Raw genomic sequence first — 17,606 nt, forward strand, 5'->3', positions numbered from 1 at the left:
GTTTGTGAAAGCCTGACCCCTAGGCGTAACCCTAACCCTAACCCTAGGCAGGGCAGCCAATCAGCCTAGGGTTAGGGCAGGGGCCAAGGAGAAAGCCCTCGAGGAGGCCAGCTTGTGGCAGTTTTGCGATGCCCCTGGGATGCCCTTTGCAGCTGCAGTGTGCCCGGAGCCCTGGCCCTTTTAGTTTGCGGAAGCCTGACCCCTAGGCGTAACCCTAACCCTAACCCTAACCCTAACCCTAGGCAGGGCAGCCAATCAGCCTAGGGTTAGGGCAGGGGCCAAGGAGAAAGCCCTCGAGGAGGCCAGCTTGTGGCAGTTTTGCGATGCCCGTGGGATGCCCTTTGCAGCTGCAGTGTGCCCGGAGCCCTGGGCCTTTTAGTTTGCGGAAGCCTGACCCCTAGGCGTAACCCTAACCCTAACCCTAACCCTAGGCAGGGCATCCAATCAGCCTAGGGTTAGGGCAGGGACCAAGGAGAAAGCCCTCGAGGAGGCCAGCTTGTGGCAGTTTTGCGATGCCCCTGGGATGCCCTTTGCAGCTGCAGTGTGCCCGGAGCCCTGGCCCTTTTAGTTTGCGGAAGCCTGACCCCTAGGCGTAACCCTAACCCTAACCCTAACCCTAGGCAGGGCAGCCAATCAGCCTAGGGTTAGGGCTGGGGCCAAGGAGAAAGCCCTCGAGGAGGCCAGCTTGTGGCAGTTTTGCGATGCCCCTGGGATGCCCTTTGCAGCTGCAGTGTGCCTGGAGCCCTGGGCCTTTTAGTTTGCGGAAGCCTGACCCCTAGGCGTAACCCTAACCCTAACCCTAACCCTAACCCTAGGCAGGGCAGCCAATCAGCCTAGGGTTAGGGCAGGGGCCAAGGAGAAAGCCCTCGAGGAGGCCAGCTTGTGGCAGTTTTGCGATGCCCCTGGGATGCCCTTTGCAGCTGCAGTGTGCCCGGAGCCCTGGGCCTTTTAGTTTGCGGAAGCCTGACCCCTAGGCGTAACCCTAACCCTAACCCTAACCCTAGGCAGGGCAGCCAATCAGCCTAGGGTTAGGGCAGGGGCCAAGGAGAAAGCCCTCGAGGAGGCCAGCTTGTGGCAGTTTTGCGATGCCCCTGGGATGCCCTTTGCAGCTGCAGCGTGCCCGGAGCCCTGGGCCTTTTAGTTTGCGGAAACCTGACCCCTAGGCGTAACCCTAACCCTAACCCTAACCCTAACCCTAACCCTAGGCAGGGCAGCCAATCAGCCTAGGGTTAGGGCAGGGGCCAAGGAGAAAGCCCTCGAGGAGGCCAGCTTGTGGCAGTTTTGCGATGCCCCTGGGATGCCCTTTGCAGCTGCAGTGTGCCCGGAGCCCTGGCCCTTTTAGTTTGCATAAGCCTGACCCCTAGGCGTAACCCTAACCCTAACCCTAGGCAGGGCAGCCAATCAGCCTAGGGTTAGGGCAGGGGCCAAGGAGAAAGCCCTCGAGGAGGCCAGCTTGTGGCAGTTTTGCGATGCCCCTGGGATGCCCTTTGCAGCTGCAGTGTGCCCGGAGCCCTGGCCCTTTTAGTTTGCGGAAGCCTGACCCCTAGGCGTAACCCTAACCCTAACCCTAACCCTAACCCTAACCCTAGGCAGGGCAGCCAATCAGCCTAGGGTTAGGGCAGGGGCTAAGGAGAAAGCCCTCGAGGAGGCCAGCTTGTGGCAGTTTTGTGATGCCCGTGGGATGCCCTTTGCAGCTGCAGTGTGCCCGGAGCCCTGGCCCTTTTAGTTTGCATAAGCCTGACCCCTAGGCATAACCCTAACCCTAACCCCAACCCTAACCCTAACCCTAGGCAGGGCAGCCAATCAGCCTAGGGTTAGGGCAGGGGCCAAGGAGAAAGCCCTCGAGGAGGCCAGCTTGTGGCAGTTTTGCGATGCCCCTGGGATGCCCTTTGCAGCTGCAGTGTGCCCGGAGCCCTGGCCTTTTTAGTTTGCGGAAGCCTGACCCCTAGGAGTAACCCTGACCCTAACCCTAGGCAGGGCAGCCAATGAGCCTAGGGTTAGGGCAGGGGCCAAGGAGAAAGCCCTCGAGGAGGCCAGCTTGTGGCAGTTTTGCGATGCCCCTGGGATGCCCTTTGCAGCTGCAGTGTGCCCGGAGCCCTGGGCCTTTTAGTTTGCGGAAGCCTGACCCCTAGGCGTAACCCTAACCCTAACCCTAGGCAGGGCAGCCAATCAGCCTAGGGTTAGGGCAGGGGCCAAGGAGAAAGCCCTCGAGGAGGCCAGCTTGTGGCAGTTTTGCGATGCCCCTGGGATGCCCTTTGCAGCTGCAGTGTGCCCGGAGCCCTGGCCCTTTTAGTTTGCATAAGCCTGACCCCTAGGCGTAACCCTAACCCTAACCCTAGGCAGGGCAGCCAATCAGCCTAGGGTTAGGGCAGGGGCCAAAGAGAAAGCCCTCGAGGAGGCCAGCTTGTGGCAGTTTTGCGATGCCCCTGGGATGCCCTTTGCAGCTGCAGTGTGCCCGGAGCCCTGGGCCTTTTAGTTTGCATAAGCCTGACCCCTAGGCGTAACCCTAACCCTAACCCCAACCCTAACCCTAACCCTAGGCTGGGCAGCCAATCAGCCTAGGGTTAGGGCAGGGGCCAAGGAGAAAGCCCTCGAGGAGGCCAGCTTGTGGCAGTTTTGCGATGCCCCTGGGATGCCCTTTGCAGCTGCAGTGTGCCCGGAGCCCTGGCCCTTTTAGTTTGCGGAAGCCTGACCCCTAGGCGTAACCCTAACCCTAACCCTAGGCAGGGCAGCCAATCAGCCTAGGGTTAGGGCAGGGGCCAAAGAGAAAGCCCTCGAGGAGGCCAGCTTGTGGCAGTTTTGCGATGCCCCTGGGATGCCCTTTGCAGCTGCAGTGTGCCCGGAGCCCTGGCCCTTTTAGTTTGCGGAAGCCTGACCCCTAGGCGTAACCCTAACCCTAACCCTAGGCAGGGCAGCCAATCAGCCTAGGGTTAGGGCAGGGGCCAAGGAGAAAGCCCTCGAGGAGGCCAGCTTGTGGCAGTTTTGCGATGCCCCTGGGATGCCCTTTGCAGCTGCAGTGTGCCCGGAGCCCTGGGCCTTTTAGTTTGCGGAAGCCTGACCCCTAGGCGTAACCCTAACCCTAACCCTAGGCAGGGCAGCCAATCAGCCTAGGGTTAGGGCAGGGGCCAAGGAGAAAGCCCTCGAGGAGGCCAGCTTGTGGCAGTTTTGCGATGCCCCTGGGATGCCCTTTGCAGCTGCAGTGTGCCCGGAGCCCTGGGCCTTTTAGTTTGCGGAAGCCTGACCCCTAGGCGTAACCCTAACCCTAACCCTAACCCTAGGCAGGGCAGCCAATCAGCCTAGGGTTAGGGCAGGGGCCAAGGAGAAAGCCCTTGAGGAGGCCAGCTTGTGGCAGTTTTGCGATGCCCCTGGGATGCCCTTTGCAGCTGCAATGTGCCAGGAGCCCTGTGCCTTTTAGTTTGCGGAAGCCTGACCCCTAGGCGTAACCCTGACCCTAACCCTAGGCAGGGCAGCCAATCAGCCTAGGGTTAGGGCAGGGGCCAAGGAGAAAGCCCTCGAGGAGGCCAGCTTGTGGCAGTTTTGCGATGCCCCTGGGATGCCCTTTGCAGCTGCAGTGTGCCCGGAGCCCTGGCCCTTTTAGTTTGTGAAAGCCTGACCCCTAGGCGTAACCCTAACCCTAACCCTAGGCAGGGCAGCCAATCAGCCTAGGGTTAGGGCAGGGGCCAAGGAGAAAGCCCTCGAGGAGGCCAGCTTGTGGCAGTTTTGCGATGCCCCTGGGATGCCCTTTGCAGCTGCAGTGTGCCCGGAGCCCTGGCCCTTTTAGTTTGCGGAAGCCTGACCCCTAGGCGTAACCCTAACCCTAACCCTAACCCTAACCCTAGGCAGGGCAGCCAATCAGCCTAGGGTTAGGGCAGGGGCCAAGGAGAAAGCCCTCGAGGAGGCCAGCTTGTGGCAGTTTTGCGATGCCCGTGGGATGCCCTTTGCAGCTGCAGTGTGCCCGGAGCCCTGGGCCTTTTAGTTTGCGGAAGCCTGACCCCTAGGCGTAACCCTAACCCTAACCCTAACCCTAGGCAGGGCATCCAATCAGCCTAGGGTTAGGGCAGGGACCAAGGAGAAAGCCCTCGAGGAGGCCAGCTTGTGGCAGTTTTGCGATGCCCCTGGGATGCCCTTTGCAGCTGCAGTGTGCCCGGAGCCCTGGCCCTTTTAGTTTGCGGAAGCCTGACCCCTAGGCGTAACCCTAACCCTAACCCTAACCCTAGGCAGGGCAGCCAATCAGCCTAGGGTTAGGGCTGGGGCCAAGGAGAAAGCCCTCGAGGAGGCCAGCTTGTGGCAGTTTTGCGATGCCCCTGGGATGCCCTTTGCAGCTGCAGTGTGCCTGGAGCCCTGGGCCTTTTAGTTTGCGGAAGCCTGACCCCTAGGCGTAACCCTAACCCTAACCCTAACCCTAACCCTAGGCAGGGCAGCCAATCAGCCTAGGGTTAGGGCAGGGGCCAAGGAGAAAGCCCTCGAGGAGGCCAGCTTGTGGCAGTTTTGCGATGCCCCTGGGATGCCCTTTGCAGCTGCAGTGTGCCCGGAGCCCTGGCCCTTTTAGTTTGCGGAAGCCTGACCCCTAGGCGTAACTCTAACCCTAACCCTAGGCAGGGCAGCCAATCAGCCTAGGGTTAGGGCAGGGGCCAAGGAGAAAGCCCTCGAGGAGGCCAGCTTGTGGCAGTTTTGCGATGCCCCTGGGATGCCCTTTGCAGCTGCAGTGTGCCAGGAGCCCTGGGCCTTTTAGTTTGCGGAAGCCTGACCCCTAGGCCGGGCCCGGCTGGGGAAACTGCTTTGCCCCCAGGGCCACCAGGACCAGCCCTGGGCCAGGCCCAGCTGGGAACACCACTGTCCCCCCAGGACCACCAGGGCCAGCCCTGGCCAAGCTCTGCTCTCCTTCCCCAGGCCGGCATGGAGGGCAGTGGTGTGGTCTGTGCTGGGGTGAGTCCTGCACCCGGGGGCACCAGGCTGGGACCTGGGGGGCACTGGGGGCACCCCCAGCCTTTCCTGGGGCTGGGGGCGCCCTAGTGACTGGGGACATTTTGTGCTTTCTCCACAGCAAGCTGGTGGCAGTGGCGACAACAAGGTGGGGACCTGAGTTCTGCTGCTGGGCCCAGAGCCCCCCTGCCATGGCCTCAGCCCTGCAGGGCACCCCAGAGCTTCCCAGTAAAACCCAGGGCATCCCAGTAAAACCCAGGGCATCCCAGTTCATCCCAGTGCCCCCCAGTCCATCCCAGTCCATCTCAGTGCCCCCCAGAGCTCCCCAAGGCCGCCCCTTCCTAGGGTCCTTCTGCATTCCCCCCCATGCCAGTATACCCCAGTCCATCCCAGTATATCCCAGTGCCCCCCAGTGCTCCCCCTGCCCTTCCATCTCCTGTCCCCTCTCCCTCTCTCACTCTCCAGGACAGGGGTGTCCCCAAATCCCCCCCTTGTCCGCCCCTCCCAAAGCCCCCCCCCCAATCCCATCCCTTCTGCTCCCCCTCCCCCCTTTCTCCTGCCTCCCCCCCCCCACCCTGCAGCCCCCATGCCCCCCCCCGATTGCGATTCCTGCCTCCCCGCCCCCATTCCCCAATTTCCGCTCCTCCAGCCCCCCCAGCCCCCTCCCAGGGGCCCCCAGCCTTCCCAGCTCGGGGGCTCTGAGTCCCCTCGTGCCCCCGTCCCCCCCTCGGCTCCCTGTGCTCCCCTCCCTCTGCTCGGCTCCATCCCCCCTGTGCTCTCTGCGGGAACGGGGCTGGGGGAAACCGCCCCGGGGGCCTGGGGGGAGCAGGGGGAATTGTCCCCCTCAATCCAGGGGCAGCCGTGGGGCTGGGGGACTCTGTGACCCCCTGAGTCCCCCGAGGGCCGGCCCGGACTGAACCTTTGCTCTGCTCCTGCAGTCGGGCATCGTGGGCAGTATCGGCGGGTGCGTCTCGGTGAGTGCTGGAATTGGGGCACCGGGCTGGGAAATGGGGGCCAGTTGGGTGGCCCCGCACCTCGCTGGGGACATCCCGGTGGCCCCAGGGACATCTGACCATCTCTCTGCAGAAACCAAAAAACTTCCCACGAGGGAAGCGGTCTGAGGTGGATACCCGGAGTTCTGCGGGGCCCAGAGCTTCCTCTGTCCTGGTGATGGCACTCCAGGGCATCCCAGTGCATCCCAGTAAAACCCAGGACATCCCAGTGCATCCCAGTTAAACCCAGGGATCCCAGGGCATCCCAGTGCATCCCAGTAAGACCCAGGGCATCCCAGGGCATCCCAGTGCATCCCAGTAATACCCAGTGCATCCCAGGGCATCCCAGTGCATTCCAGTTAAACCCAGGGCATCCCAGTGCATCCCAGTAATACCCAGTGCATCCCAGGGCATCCCAGTGCATCCCAGGGCATCCCAGGGCATTCCAGTTAAACCCACGGCATCCCAGTGCATCCCAGTAAAACCCAGTACATCCCAGGGCATCCCCAGCCTGCCCCAGTATCCCCCAACATGCCCCAGTATCTCCCAGTTTTCCCCTGTACCCCCAGCCTGCCCCAGTACCCCCAGTGTGCCACAGTACCCCCAGTTTCCCCAGTACCCTCCAGTGTGGCTCTCACCTCCCAGTACCCCCCAGTCCCCCCCAGTTTTCCCCAGTACCCCCAGTTCAGTCTCACCCCTCTCTCCTGGCTCTCAGGTGCAGCTGCTCCAGGAGTGATGCCCAGCTGCCCCTCGGGACCCCCAGTGAGAAACCCTGGGGGGTTCCAGCCCCAGCCGAGATCACGGAGGGCCCGGGGGATCCCTGAGCCCCCGGGGGTGGCAGGGGCACATGGAGGGGCTGTCCCCGGGGGGATCCCTGAGCCCCCGGGGGTGGCAGGGGCACACGGAGGGGCTGTCCCTGTCCCTGTGCCGGGCTGGGAGCACAGAGCTGTCCCCGAGGCTGGGCTGGCCCTGGGGGGCTCTGGAAACACCCGGGGTCCCTGTGGGAGCAGGGGGGGCTCGGGGAGGGGCTGGGGTGTCCCAGCTGAGGGGTTCTGGGGTCTCAGAAGCCGAGTCCTGTCCCGGGTGTGTCCCCAAATCCCCTCTGCTGGCCCAGGGCCCTGCAGGGGGAGGGACAGGGACAGGGGACACTGGGGTCACAGGCTTGGTTCTGCCTTTCAGGGCTGGCACTGCTGGGGACACTCAGCTCCTGTCCCTGTGCAGCGGCTCGAGGAGATAATCATCCCTGGAGAGCCCCCCAGATCCCTGGGAGCCCTGGGAATTGCCTGGAGTAATCAATAATCAATAGATAATTATCAATAATCAATAAATCCCTTCAGCAAAACAACTCTCGGTATTCATGGGTGTGTTCTGATATCCATGGGTGTGTCCCCTGTCCCCTGTGTGTCCCATGTCCCTATGTCTGTCCCCTGTCCCTGTGTGTCCCCTGTCCCCTGTCCCTGTGTGTCTCCCCTGTGTGTGTCTCATGTCCCTGTGTGCCTCTGTCCCTGTGTGCCCCTGTCCCTGTGTCTGTCCCCTGTCCCTGTTTCCCATGTCCCTCTGTCCATACCCCATGTCCCCCAGTGTCCTCATGGTGTCCCCCATCCCTCTGTCCCCAAGGGTGACCCCTGAATGTGCCAAATGTCCCCCCCAACCTGCTGGAGAACCAGATGCTGCCCTGGGTGAACATCTGGCTGATGGCCTCCATCCATCCTCTGTCCCCACCATGTCACCCCCGTGATGACCTCCCAGTCTGTCACCACGGTGATCCCCAATGTCCCCATGTCCCCAGTGTGTCCCCATGATGATCCCCAATGTCCCCATGTCCCCATGGTGATCCCCAATGTCCCAATGTCCCCCAGGGTCTGTCACAGGCCTGGATGCCACCCCAGATGAACATCTGGCTGATGGGCTGCATCTTCATCTTCTGCTCATCATCCTCCCCATCGACCTGTCAGAGGGGAGCAGGGGACACAGGAGAGACATGGGGCTGGTGGCCACCAGGATGGTGGTGGCCATGGGGCTGGTGGCCATCAGGATGGTGACCTTGGGGCATGGTGGCCATGGGGCTGGTGGCCGTGGTGTCGGGGACCATGGGGTTGGTGGTCATCAGGATGGTGACCATGGGACTGGTGGCCATGGGACTGGTGGCCATGAGGATGGTGACCATGGGGCATGGTGGCCATGGGGTTGGTGGCCATCAGGTTGGTGGCCATGAGACTGGAGGCCATCAGGTTGGTGGCCATGGTGTTGGTGCCATCAGGATGGTGGCCATGGGGCTGATGGCCATAGGGTTGGTGCCATCATGATGGTGGCCATGGGGCTGATGGCCATAGGGTTGGTGCCATCAGGATGGTGGCCATGGGGAGATTGATGGCCTTGGGGGAGCTGGTGGCCAACAATGTTCTGGTCATAGAGGTTGGTATGACGGCCATGGGGTTGGTGGCCATGGGGGTGGTGGCCATGGGGGTGGTGGCCATGTGGCCATCAGTGTTATGGTCGTAGGGGTTGGTGGTCACCGAGATGGTGGCCATGGTGTTGGTGCCATCAGGATGGTGGCCATGGGGCTGGTGGCCATGGGGAGATTGATGGCCTTGTTGGGGCTGGTGGCCACCAATGTTACGGTCATAGGGGTTGGGGGCCACCGAGATGGTGGCCATGGGGTTGGTGGCCTTCAGGGTGGTCATCATGGTTCTGGTGGCCATCCAGATGTGGCTCTGGTGGCCACGGGGGTTTGGTGGCTGTAGGGATCGGGGTGGTGGCCATCAAGAGGTTAGTGCCATCTGAGTTGGGGGCAGTGGAGTTGGTGGCCATAAGGCTGGTGGCCCTGGGCTCTGGTGGCCATGGCAGAGGGGTTGGTGGCCATGGGCTCTAGGGGCCATAGCAGAGGGGTCTGGTGGCCATGACAGAGGGGGTTGGTGGCCATGGCCACGGGGGTTGGTGGCCATGGCAGAGGGGTTGGTGGCAATGGCAATGCTGAACAAGGCTATGGTGGCCCTGGCAGGGTGTTGGTGACCATGGCAATGCTGAATGTGGCTCTGGTGCCCATGGCAGAGAGGGTTGGTGGCCATGGCAAGGGTTTGGTGACCATGGCAGGGGTTTGGGGGCCATGGCAGAGGAGTTGGTGGCCATGGCAATGCTGAACGTGGCTCTGGTGGCCATGGCAGGGGGTTGGTGGCCATGGCAGGGGTCTGGTGGCCATGGCAGGGGGGTTGGTGGCCATGGCAATGCTGAACATGACTCTGGTGACCATGGCAGAGGGATTGGTGGCCATGGCAGGGTTGGTGGCCATGGCAGGGGGTTGGTGGCCATGGCAATGCTGACCATCGTTCTGGTAGCCATGAGTGTGGACTCTGTGGCCCTAGACATTGGCGTGGTGGCCGTGAGGAGCACGGCCCTCTGGAAAGTGGCTGTTTGGTTTGGTGGCCATGGGAGAGTTGATGTTCCCTTTGCCCCCCAGTGTCCCCCAATGACGCTCGAGGTGATGTCATCACCGATGGTGCTCAAGGCCTCCTTGCCCACCATCCTCTTGGGCAAGACCCTCAAGACTATCCTAAAATCACCCAAAATCCCCAAAAATCCCAGCCAAAATCACCCAAATCTGAGAACCCCAAAATCAGCCCCAAATAAGCCCAAATTAACCCCAAATCAGCCCCCAAATCACCACAAATCTGCTCAAAAATCCCAGCCAAAATCACCTGGAATGACCCAAATTGGAGAAACCCCAAATCTCCCAAATTCACCCTAAAATCATTCAAATTTATGCCAAAATCACCTCAAAAATCCCAGCCAAAACCACCCAAATCTGAGAAACCCAAAATCTCCCCAAATCAGCCCAAATTAACCCAAAATTAGCTCCAAAATCACCCAAATCCCCCAAAATCCCAAATCACTGCCAGGAACCACCTGGAGATAGAGGCGGGGCAGGACGTGTCCCCATGTCCATCTGTCCCTCTGTCCCCCTGTCCCCATATCCCTCTGTCCTTCTGTCCCCATGTCCCTCTGTCCCTCTGCTCAGGGCTCTCCTCTGTGTCACCTTCGTGGTCCACGGTCACCTCCAACTCCTCCCTGTCCCCTTCCTGTCCTGTCCGGTGTCCCTTGGACCATCTCCAGGTGGTCTTGACCATCTCCCTGTCCCCTCCCCATGTCCTGGTCACCCTGACCCTCTCCCTGTCCCCTCCCCAGGTGCCACCACCATCTCTGTGTCACCTCACCCACCTGATCCCCCTTCCCACCACTGTCCCCACATCCCCACCATCACTTCTAGGTGACACTGGCCATCTCTCTGTCACCTCTTCAGTCTGATGTCACCTTGGCTATCCCGTCCTGGCTGCCACCCCCATCCTCATGACGCTACCACCACTTCTGTGTCCTCTCTGTGTCCCCAACCCCAGCTCTGCGTCCCCTCTTGTCCTTGTCACCACCCCAGGAGCACCCCTGGCACTGTCACCACCCCTGGCACTGTCACTGTCACCACTGCTGGCACTGTCACCGCCCCTGGCACTGCACCCTCCCCAGGTGACACTGATGGGGTGGGCAGGGTCTGAACTGGGGGACAGATCTGAATGGGGGTGGGGTCTGATTTGGGGGCGGGGCCTGTTTTGGGAGCAGGGTCTTAATTGGGGTGGGGCCTGAATTGGGGTGGGGTCTCAATTGGGGCAGGGTCTCAATTGGTTCTGAATGGGGCCTGAGTTTGGGGGTGGGGTCTGAATGGGGGCATGGCCTCAATTGGGGACAGGTCTGAGTTGAAGGGGTGGGGTCTGAATGGGGGGGTGGGGTTTGGATTGGGGGCGGGGTCTGAAGGGGGTGGGGCCTGAATCAAGGGAATAGAGTCTGAATTGGGGTGGGGTCTGAATTGGGGGCGGGGTCTGAGTTGATGGGGCGCGGTCGGAATTGGGGGCTGGGTCTGAATTGGGGGTGGGGTCTGAACTGGGGGCGTGGCCGGAATGGGGGCAGGGGGCCTCCCCCGCTGTTCCCCCCGGTGCCACCCGGGTGTCCCCAATGTCCCCTCCCCACCTTTATTGTCACTAACGCCATTTCCCCTCTCCCAACCCGAACCACACGGTGGTTTTTTTGGGGGCGTGGGGCAGCCAATCAGAGCCCGAGATTTGGCCACGCCCTCCCAGGTAAGAACCCACCCGCTCCACCCCGGAGTTTCAGTCGCCTCCGGCTCCCGCCAGGTGAGTGGGGGAGGGGAGGGAGGGGCGGGGCGAGTGACGTGGCCTCCCCGGGCCGGACTTTGGACCCCCAAGATTTGGGGAAAAAAGGGCAAAAACCGGCCCCGAATTGCCCCAAAATCCCAAAACCAAAACAAAACAAAAGGCAAAAACGGACCCAAAATCAGCCCAAAAGTGCTGAAAACCGTCCTGAAATCACCCAAAATGATCCCAAAATCCCCCTCAAAATCCCAGCCAAAACCACCCAAATCTGAGAAACCCAAAATTGCCCCAAATCAGCCCCGAATAAGCCCAAATTAACCCCAAATCAGCCCCCAAATAATTAAAAATCTCTCCCAAATCCCCCCAAAATCACCTGGAATGATCCAAATCGGAGAAAACCCAAATTCCCCAAATTCACCCTAAAATCACCCAAAATTATTCCAAAATCACCTCAAAATCCCAGCCAAAACCACCCAAATCTCAGAAACCCCCAAATCGCCCAAAATCAGCCCCAAATAAACCAAAATTAACCCCAAATCAGCCCCCAAATCTCCCCAAAAACCCCAGCTGAGATCACCTGGAATTCCCCAAATTGGAGAAACTCAAAATCCCCTAATTCACCCTAAAATCACCCAAAATTATCCCCAAATCCCCCCATAATCCCCGGCCAAATCGCCCAAAATCAGCCCCAAATAAACCCAAATTCACCCAAAATCACCAAAAATCTGCCCCAAAACACCCCCAAAATCCCAGTGAAAATCACCTGGAGTTCCCCAAATTGGAGAAACCCCAAAATTCTCCAAATTCACCCCAAAATCAGCCCCAAATCAGCCGGGGAGCTGAGGGGGTGGGGGGGGGGGGGTGGGGGGGAGGGGGCAGTGAGGGATGCAAATTTGGGGGGTGGGACCCAAATTTGGGGGGCAGGACCCAGATTTGGGGTGCCCAAGGCAGGAGAGGGACCCCAAAATTTGACACTTGATTTCCTTTCTGAAACCCCAAATCAACCCCGGGACCCCGAAAATCCCCCCAATGCCCCCCAAAATCTTCTCCAAAGTCCCCTTGGGATGCCAAAATCCTCTCAAGGACTCTCCTGGGAACCTCAAAACTCCTGAAGACCCCAAAAAATTCCCCCCAAACCAACCCCCAAATAATCTCTGAGACAAAATATCTCCCAAAATCCCCTCCAGGACCCCCCTGGAACCCCAAAATTCCCCTCCACGCCCCCTCCCCATGACCCAAATATCCCCCAAAGACCACCCCGAATTTCCTCTTCAGCACTCCCAAATCCCCTCCAGACCCAAATATCTCCCTGAAAATCCTCCCTGGACCCCCCAATCCCCTCCAGGACCCCCCTAGGACCCTCAAAACCCCCCAAAATCCCCCCGAGGACCCCAAAATCTCCCCAAGACCACCCCAAATTTCCCCTTCAGCACCTCAGTGACCCCCAAATCCCCCCCAGACCCAAAAATCTCTCCCAAAATCCCACCGGGCACACCATAAACCCCTCCAAGCCCCCACCCCATGACCCCAACATTCCCCAAATACCACCCCAAATTTCCTCTTCACCACCCCCAAATCCCCTCCAGACCCAAATATCTTGCTAAAACTCCTCCCTGGATCCCAAAATCCCCTCCAGGACCCCCCTGGGACCCTCAAAACCCCTGAAGAACCCACAAAATCCCCCCAAGCACCCCCAAGCCCCCCAAATCCAACCCCCAGATAATCCCTGAGCTGAAATATCTCCCAAAATCCCCTCCAGGACCCTCCTGGGACCCCCAAAACCCCCCCAAGGACGGCAATATCCTCTCCAGGACCCTCCTAGGACCCCAAAATCCCCTCCAAGACGCCCCCCCCATGACCCCAACATCCCCCAAACCCCTCAAGACCACCCCAAATTTCTCCTTCAGCACCTCAATAACCCCCAAGGACCCCCCCAATAATCTCCAAATCCCCTCCAGACCCAAAAATCTCCCCAAGGACCCCAAAATCCCCTCCAGGACCCCTCCCCATGACCCCAATATGCCCCAAGCCTCCCAAAGACCACCCCAAATTTCCTCTTCAGCACTCCCAAATCCCCTCCAGACCCAAAAATCTCCCTGAAAATCATCCCTGAACCCCAAAATCCTCTCAAGGACCCTCCTGGGACCCTAAAAACCCCCAAAGACCCCAAAAAATCCCCCCAGGGACCCCAAAATCCCCCCAAGACCACCGCAAATTTCCTCTTCAGTACCTCAATAACCCCCAAATCCCCTCCAGACCCAAATATCTCCCCAAAAATCCCACCAGGGACCCCAAAATTCCCCCAAGGACCCCCCTAGGCCCCCAATATCCCCTCCAAGCCCCCTCCCCATGCCCCCAAATCCTCCCCATGACCCCAATATCCCCCAATCGCCACCCCAAATTTCCTCTTCAGCACTCCCAAAACCCCTCCAGACCCAAAAATCTCCCTAAAAATCCCCCTGCAAACCCCAAAATCCTCTCAAGGACCCTCCTGGGACCCCAAACCCCCAGCATCCCCCTGCAAATCTCCCCAAAGACCCCCAAGCCCCCCCAAACCAAACCCCAAATAATCTCTGATCCAAAATATCTCCCAAAATCCCCTCCAGGACCCTCCTGGGAATCTCAAAACCCCCCAAAATCCCCCCCAAATCCATCCAGGGACCCCAATATCCCCTCCAGGACTCCCCTGACACCCCAAAATCCCCTCAAAGACCCCTCTCCATGACCCCAATATCCCCCAAAACTTTCAAGACCACCTCAGATTTCCTCTCCAGCACCTCAATTACCCCCAAGGACCCCAAATAACCCCCCCAATAATCTCCAAATCCCCTCCAGACCCAAAAATCTCCCCAAAAATCCCAGCAGGGACCCCAAAATCCCCTCCCAAGACCCCCCCTAGGACCCTCAAAACCCTTCAAAATTCCCCTGAGGACCCCAAATCACCCCAAATTTCCTCTTCAGCGCCCTCAGACCATCTCCAGACCCAAAAATCCCCCTGCAGACCCCAGTATCCCCTCAAGGATCCACCTGGGACCCCCAACATCCCCTCCAGGACCCCCCTAGGACCCTCAAAACCCCTCAAAATTCCCCTGAGGACCCCCAAGCCCCCCAAAGACCACCCCAAATTTCCCCTTCAGCACCTCAGTGACCCCCAAATCCCCTCCAGACCCGAATATCTCTCCCAAAATCCCCCTGCAGACCCCACAAACCCCTCCAAGCCCGCTCCCCACGCCCCCAAACCCCCCCAGGTGACCGCCCCGTCACTGTCCCCACCTCTCCCCCAGCATGTCCCGCTCGCCCCCCGCCCTCTGGAGCCCCGCACCGGCCCCGCACCGCCTGCGCTCCCTGGCGCGCTCCTGGCTGGACGGGGACGCGCCCCGGCCGGACCCGGCCCTGGTGGCCGCGGGTGACACCGCGACCCGCGCGGAGCTGCTCAGCAAAAGCGGGGCGGGGGTCCCGGGGGGGGTCCTAGCGGGGTCCCCCTTCGCCGAGGCCGTTTTTGGGGTGTCGGGGTGCAGCTTGAGCAGGAGGATCCCCGAAGGGTCCCCGCTGCACCCCGGCAGGGCGGTGGTGGCCGAGATGGAGGGTCCGGCCGCGGGGGTGCTGGGGGGGAGAGGGTGGCCCTGAATATTTTGGGGCGCTGCAGCGGGGTGGCCTCGATGGCCGCCAGGGCCGTGGGGGTGGCGCGGGCGCGGGGGTGGGCGGGGGTCGTGGCGGGGACCCGCAAAACCACGCCGGGCTTTCGGCTGGCCGAGAAATATGGGCTGGGGGTGGGGGGCGCCGACCCCCATCGGACGGGTTTGGGGGGGCTCCTCCTGCTCAAGGACAATCACCGAGCGCTGGCGGCGGCGGCAGGGGGGCTCCGGCAGGTGGGGACCCCCAATTTGGGGGGAGAAGGGGGGGAGGGGGACTCCGAATTTGGGGGGGTTTTGGTTGTGGGGGGGTGGGGCTCCAGATTTTGGGGGGGGCGGGTTTCGTTGTGGGGGGGGGGGCTCCAGAGTTTAGGGGGGTTTTGGTTGTGGGGCCCCGAATTTGGGGGGTTTTGGTCGGGGGGAACCCCAGAATTGGGGCGGGACCCCAAATTTGGGAGGTAAGCGGAGCCTGGGGAGGCAGGACCCCGGTTTTGGGGGGAAATGGGTGGAGAGACCCCGAATTTGGGGGGGATCCCAGTTTGGGGGGATCATCCCTGAATTGGGGGGGATCATGTGTTGGTTAGCTCTAAATTTGGGGGTTTTTAGGTGGGGGAACCCCAGTTTTGGGGTGGGGGACACCCCTGGATTGGGGGATCGGGGGAGAGGGACCCCAACTGGGGGGGGGGGTGATCAACCCCGGGGGGGATCCCCCATTTTACCGCCCCCATTTGGGTCTGGGGGATTTGGTGTCAATTTTGGGGTCCCCCCTGTCCTCCCAGATGATTTTGCGGTGCGCCGGGCCGGGGGTTTCACCCGGAAATTGAAGGTGGAGTGCTCGAGTGTGGAGGAGGCGCTGGAGGTGGCGGGGGCCGGGGCTGACATCGTCCTGCTGGACAACTTGGCCCCGCAGGTGAGCCCCAAAATCGGGGAACCCCAAAAAAATCCGGGCTCGGGCTTACACCATTTTGGGGCTAAGTGTCGAAATTTTGGGGATAAACCCCAAAAAAATTCCACAAAACTGAGGTGGTGATGGCAGAGATTTGAGCTCTGCCCGCACCAGGAGAGTTCCCAAAATCTGCCAGGGGTCCCCAAAATCTGCCAGGGCCCCCCAAAATCTGGTGGGATGAGTCCCAGGTGGGAAGCTGAACCCCAAAAATGGGGGGTCCGGACCCTTCAAAATGGGGAGAAACCCCAAAAATGTGGATAAACCTCAAAAATGGGGGGTTAGATTTTCCAAATGGGGATAGACCCCAAAAATGGGGTGCCAGTCTCCCCAAAATTGGTGTAGTGATGGCCGAGATTTGAGCTCTGCCCCCACCAGGTGAGTTCCCAAAATCTGGCAGAGGACCTCAAAATCTGCCAGGGGTCCCCAAAATCTGGCAGGACGACTCCCAGGTGTGAAGCTGCACCCCAAAAATGGGGGTCTGGACCCTCCAAAATGGGTTGAAGATCCCAAAAATTGGGGGGTGACCATACAGATCCAGATTCTGCTCTCCCCAGCTGAGCCCCCAAAATCGAGGGGAGCAGCAAAAACGGGGGACACCCATTTTTGGGGGGGTTAAATTTGGTCAATTTTGGGGGGTCAGAGCATTGGGTAATCCCCATTTGTGGGGTTCTGGGTGGGGGTACCCTCGATTTGGGGAGTTTTGGGTGGGGGGACCCAAATTTGGGTGGCCAGTGTGTTGGAAAACCCAAATCTGGGTTTTTTCTCGGTGGGTGGGGCCCCTAAATTGGGTGGAAAACCCCGATTTTATTGAAGTTTCTGGTTTAAGGGCGATAACCCTGGATTTGGGAGATTTGGGGGTGGACACCCCAATTTTGGAGCTCCATGGGTGGAGCAATCCCAGAATTGGTGATTTCTTGTGAGTGGGACCCAAACTGGGCAGATTTTGGGCTGGAAACCCCAATTCTTTGGGGAAGGTTCTGATTTAAGGGGTATAACCCCGGATTTGGGGGTGGACACCCCAATTTTGGAGCTCTGTGGGTGAAGCAATTCCAGAATTGGTGTTTTTTTGTGTGAGGACCCAAATCGGGCGGGTTTTGGGTGGAAAACCCTGATTTTGGGGGAGAATTCTGCCCAACCCAGACGGGTCGGACACTCAGGTGTCCGGTGAACCCCCAAATTTTGGGGATGCTCCCGGCTGACGGGGTGTTCCCCCCCCAGGAGCTGCACGCGGCGGCGGCGCGGGTCAAGGCTGCGCACCCCGGGGTGATGGTGGAGGCCAGCGGGGGCATCGTCCTGGAGACCCTGCCCCACTTCCTGGGGCCCCACATCGATGTTGTGTCCATGGGGTGCCTGACCCACGGTGCCCCCGCCCTGGACTTTGCCCTGAAGGTGCTGGAACCCTGAAATCCAGCCTGGAATGCCCCAAATCCAACCTGGAACCCTGAAATCCAGCCTGGAACGCCCCAAATCCAACCTGGAACCCTGAAACCCAGCCTGGAACCCCCTGAATCCAACCTGAAACCCCAAAATCCAGTCCAGGACTCCTGAAAACCCAGCCCAGAACCCCCCAAAACCCAGCCTGGAACCCCCAAAATCCAAACTGGGACCTAGAAACACCTGGAACCCCAAAACCCACCTAGAACCCCCAAAAATCCTACCTGGGACCCTGAAATCCATCCCAGGACCCAGGAACACCAGCCTAGAACCCCCAAAATCTAATCTGGGACATAGAAACACCTGGAACCCCAAAATCCATCCCAGGACCCTGGAAACCCACCCTAGAACCCCCAAAATCCAAACCGGGACCCTGGAAAATTAACAGCCTAGAACCCCCAAAATCCAGCCTAGAACCCCCAAATCAAACCTGGGACCTAAAAAACCTGGAACCCTAAAATCCATCCCAGGTGTTTTCCCAGAGATTTTCCCAGAGGTTTTCTGGGCTTTATTGGATTTTTTC

The 17,606-nt window shown here is 60.0% G+C and overlaps 1 protein-coding gene across 1 annotated transcript; it reads left to right on the plus strand.

The window, feature by feature from the left end:
• Positions 1 to 14,356: 14,356 nt before the first annotated feature.
• Positions 14,357 to 17,053, plus strand: LOC311165740 (nicotinate-nucleotide pyrophosphorylase [carboxylating]-like; the record flags this gene model as incomplete). Its single annotated transcript, XM_084227252.1, is given in 5 exon segments — positions 14,357 to 14,675; positions 14,678 to 14,940; positions 15,310 to 15,331; positions 15,483 to 15,613; positions 16,868 to 17,053. Coding segments are annotated over 5 exon segments (921 nt in total).
• Positions 17,054 to 17,606: the final 553 nt, after the last annotated feature.

Source organism: Fringilla coelebs (genome assembly GCF_963513975.1).
Source record: "Fringilla coelebs genome assembly, contig: SCAFFOLD_38, whole genome shotgun sequence".
Classification (NCBI taxonomy): Eukaryota; Metazoa; Chordata; class Aves; order Passeriformes; family Fringillidae; genus Fringilla; species Fringilla coelebs.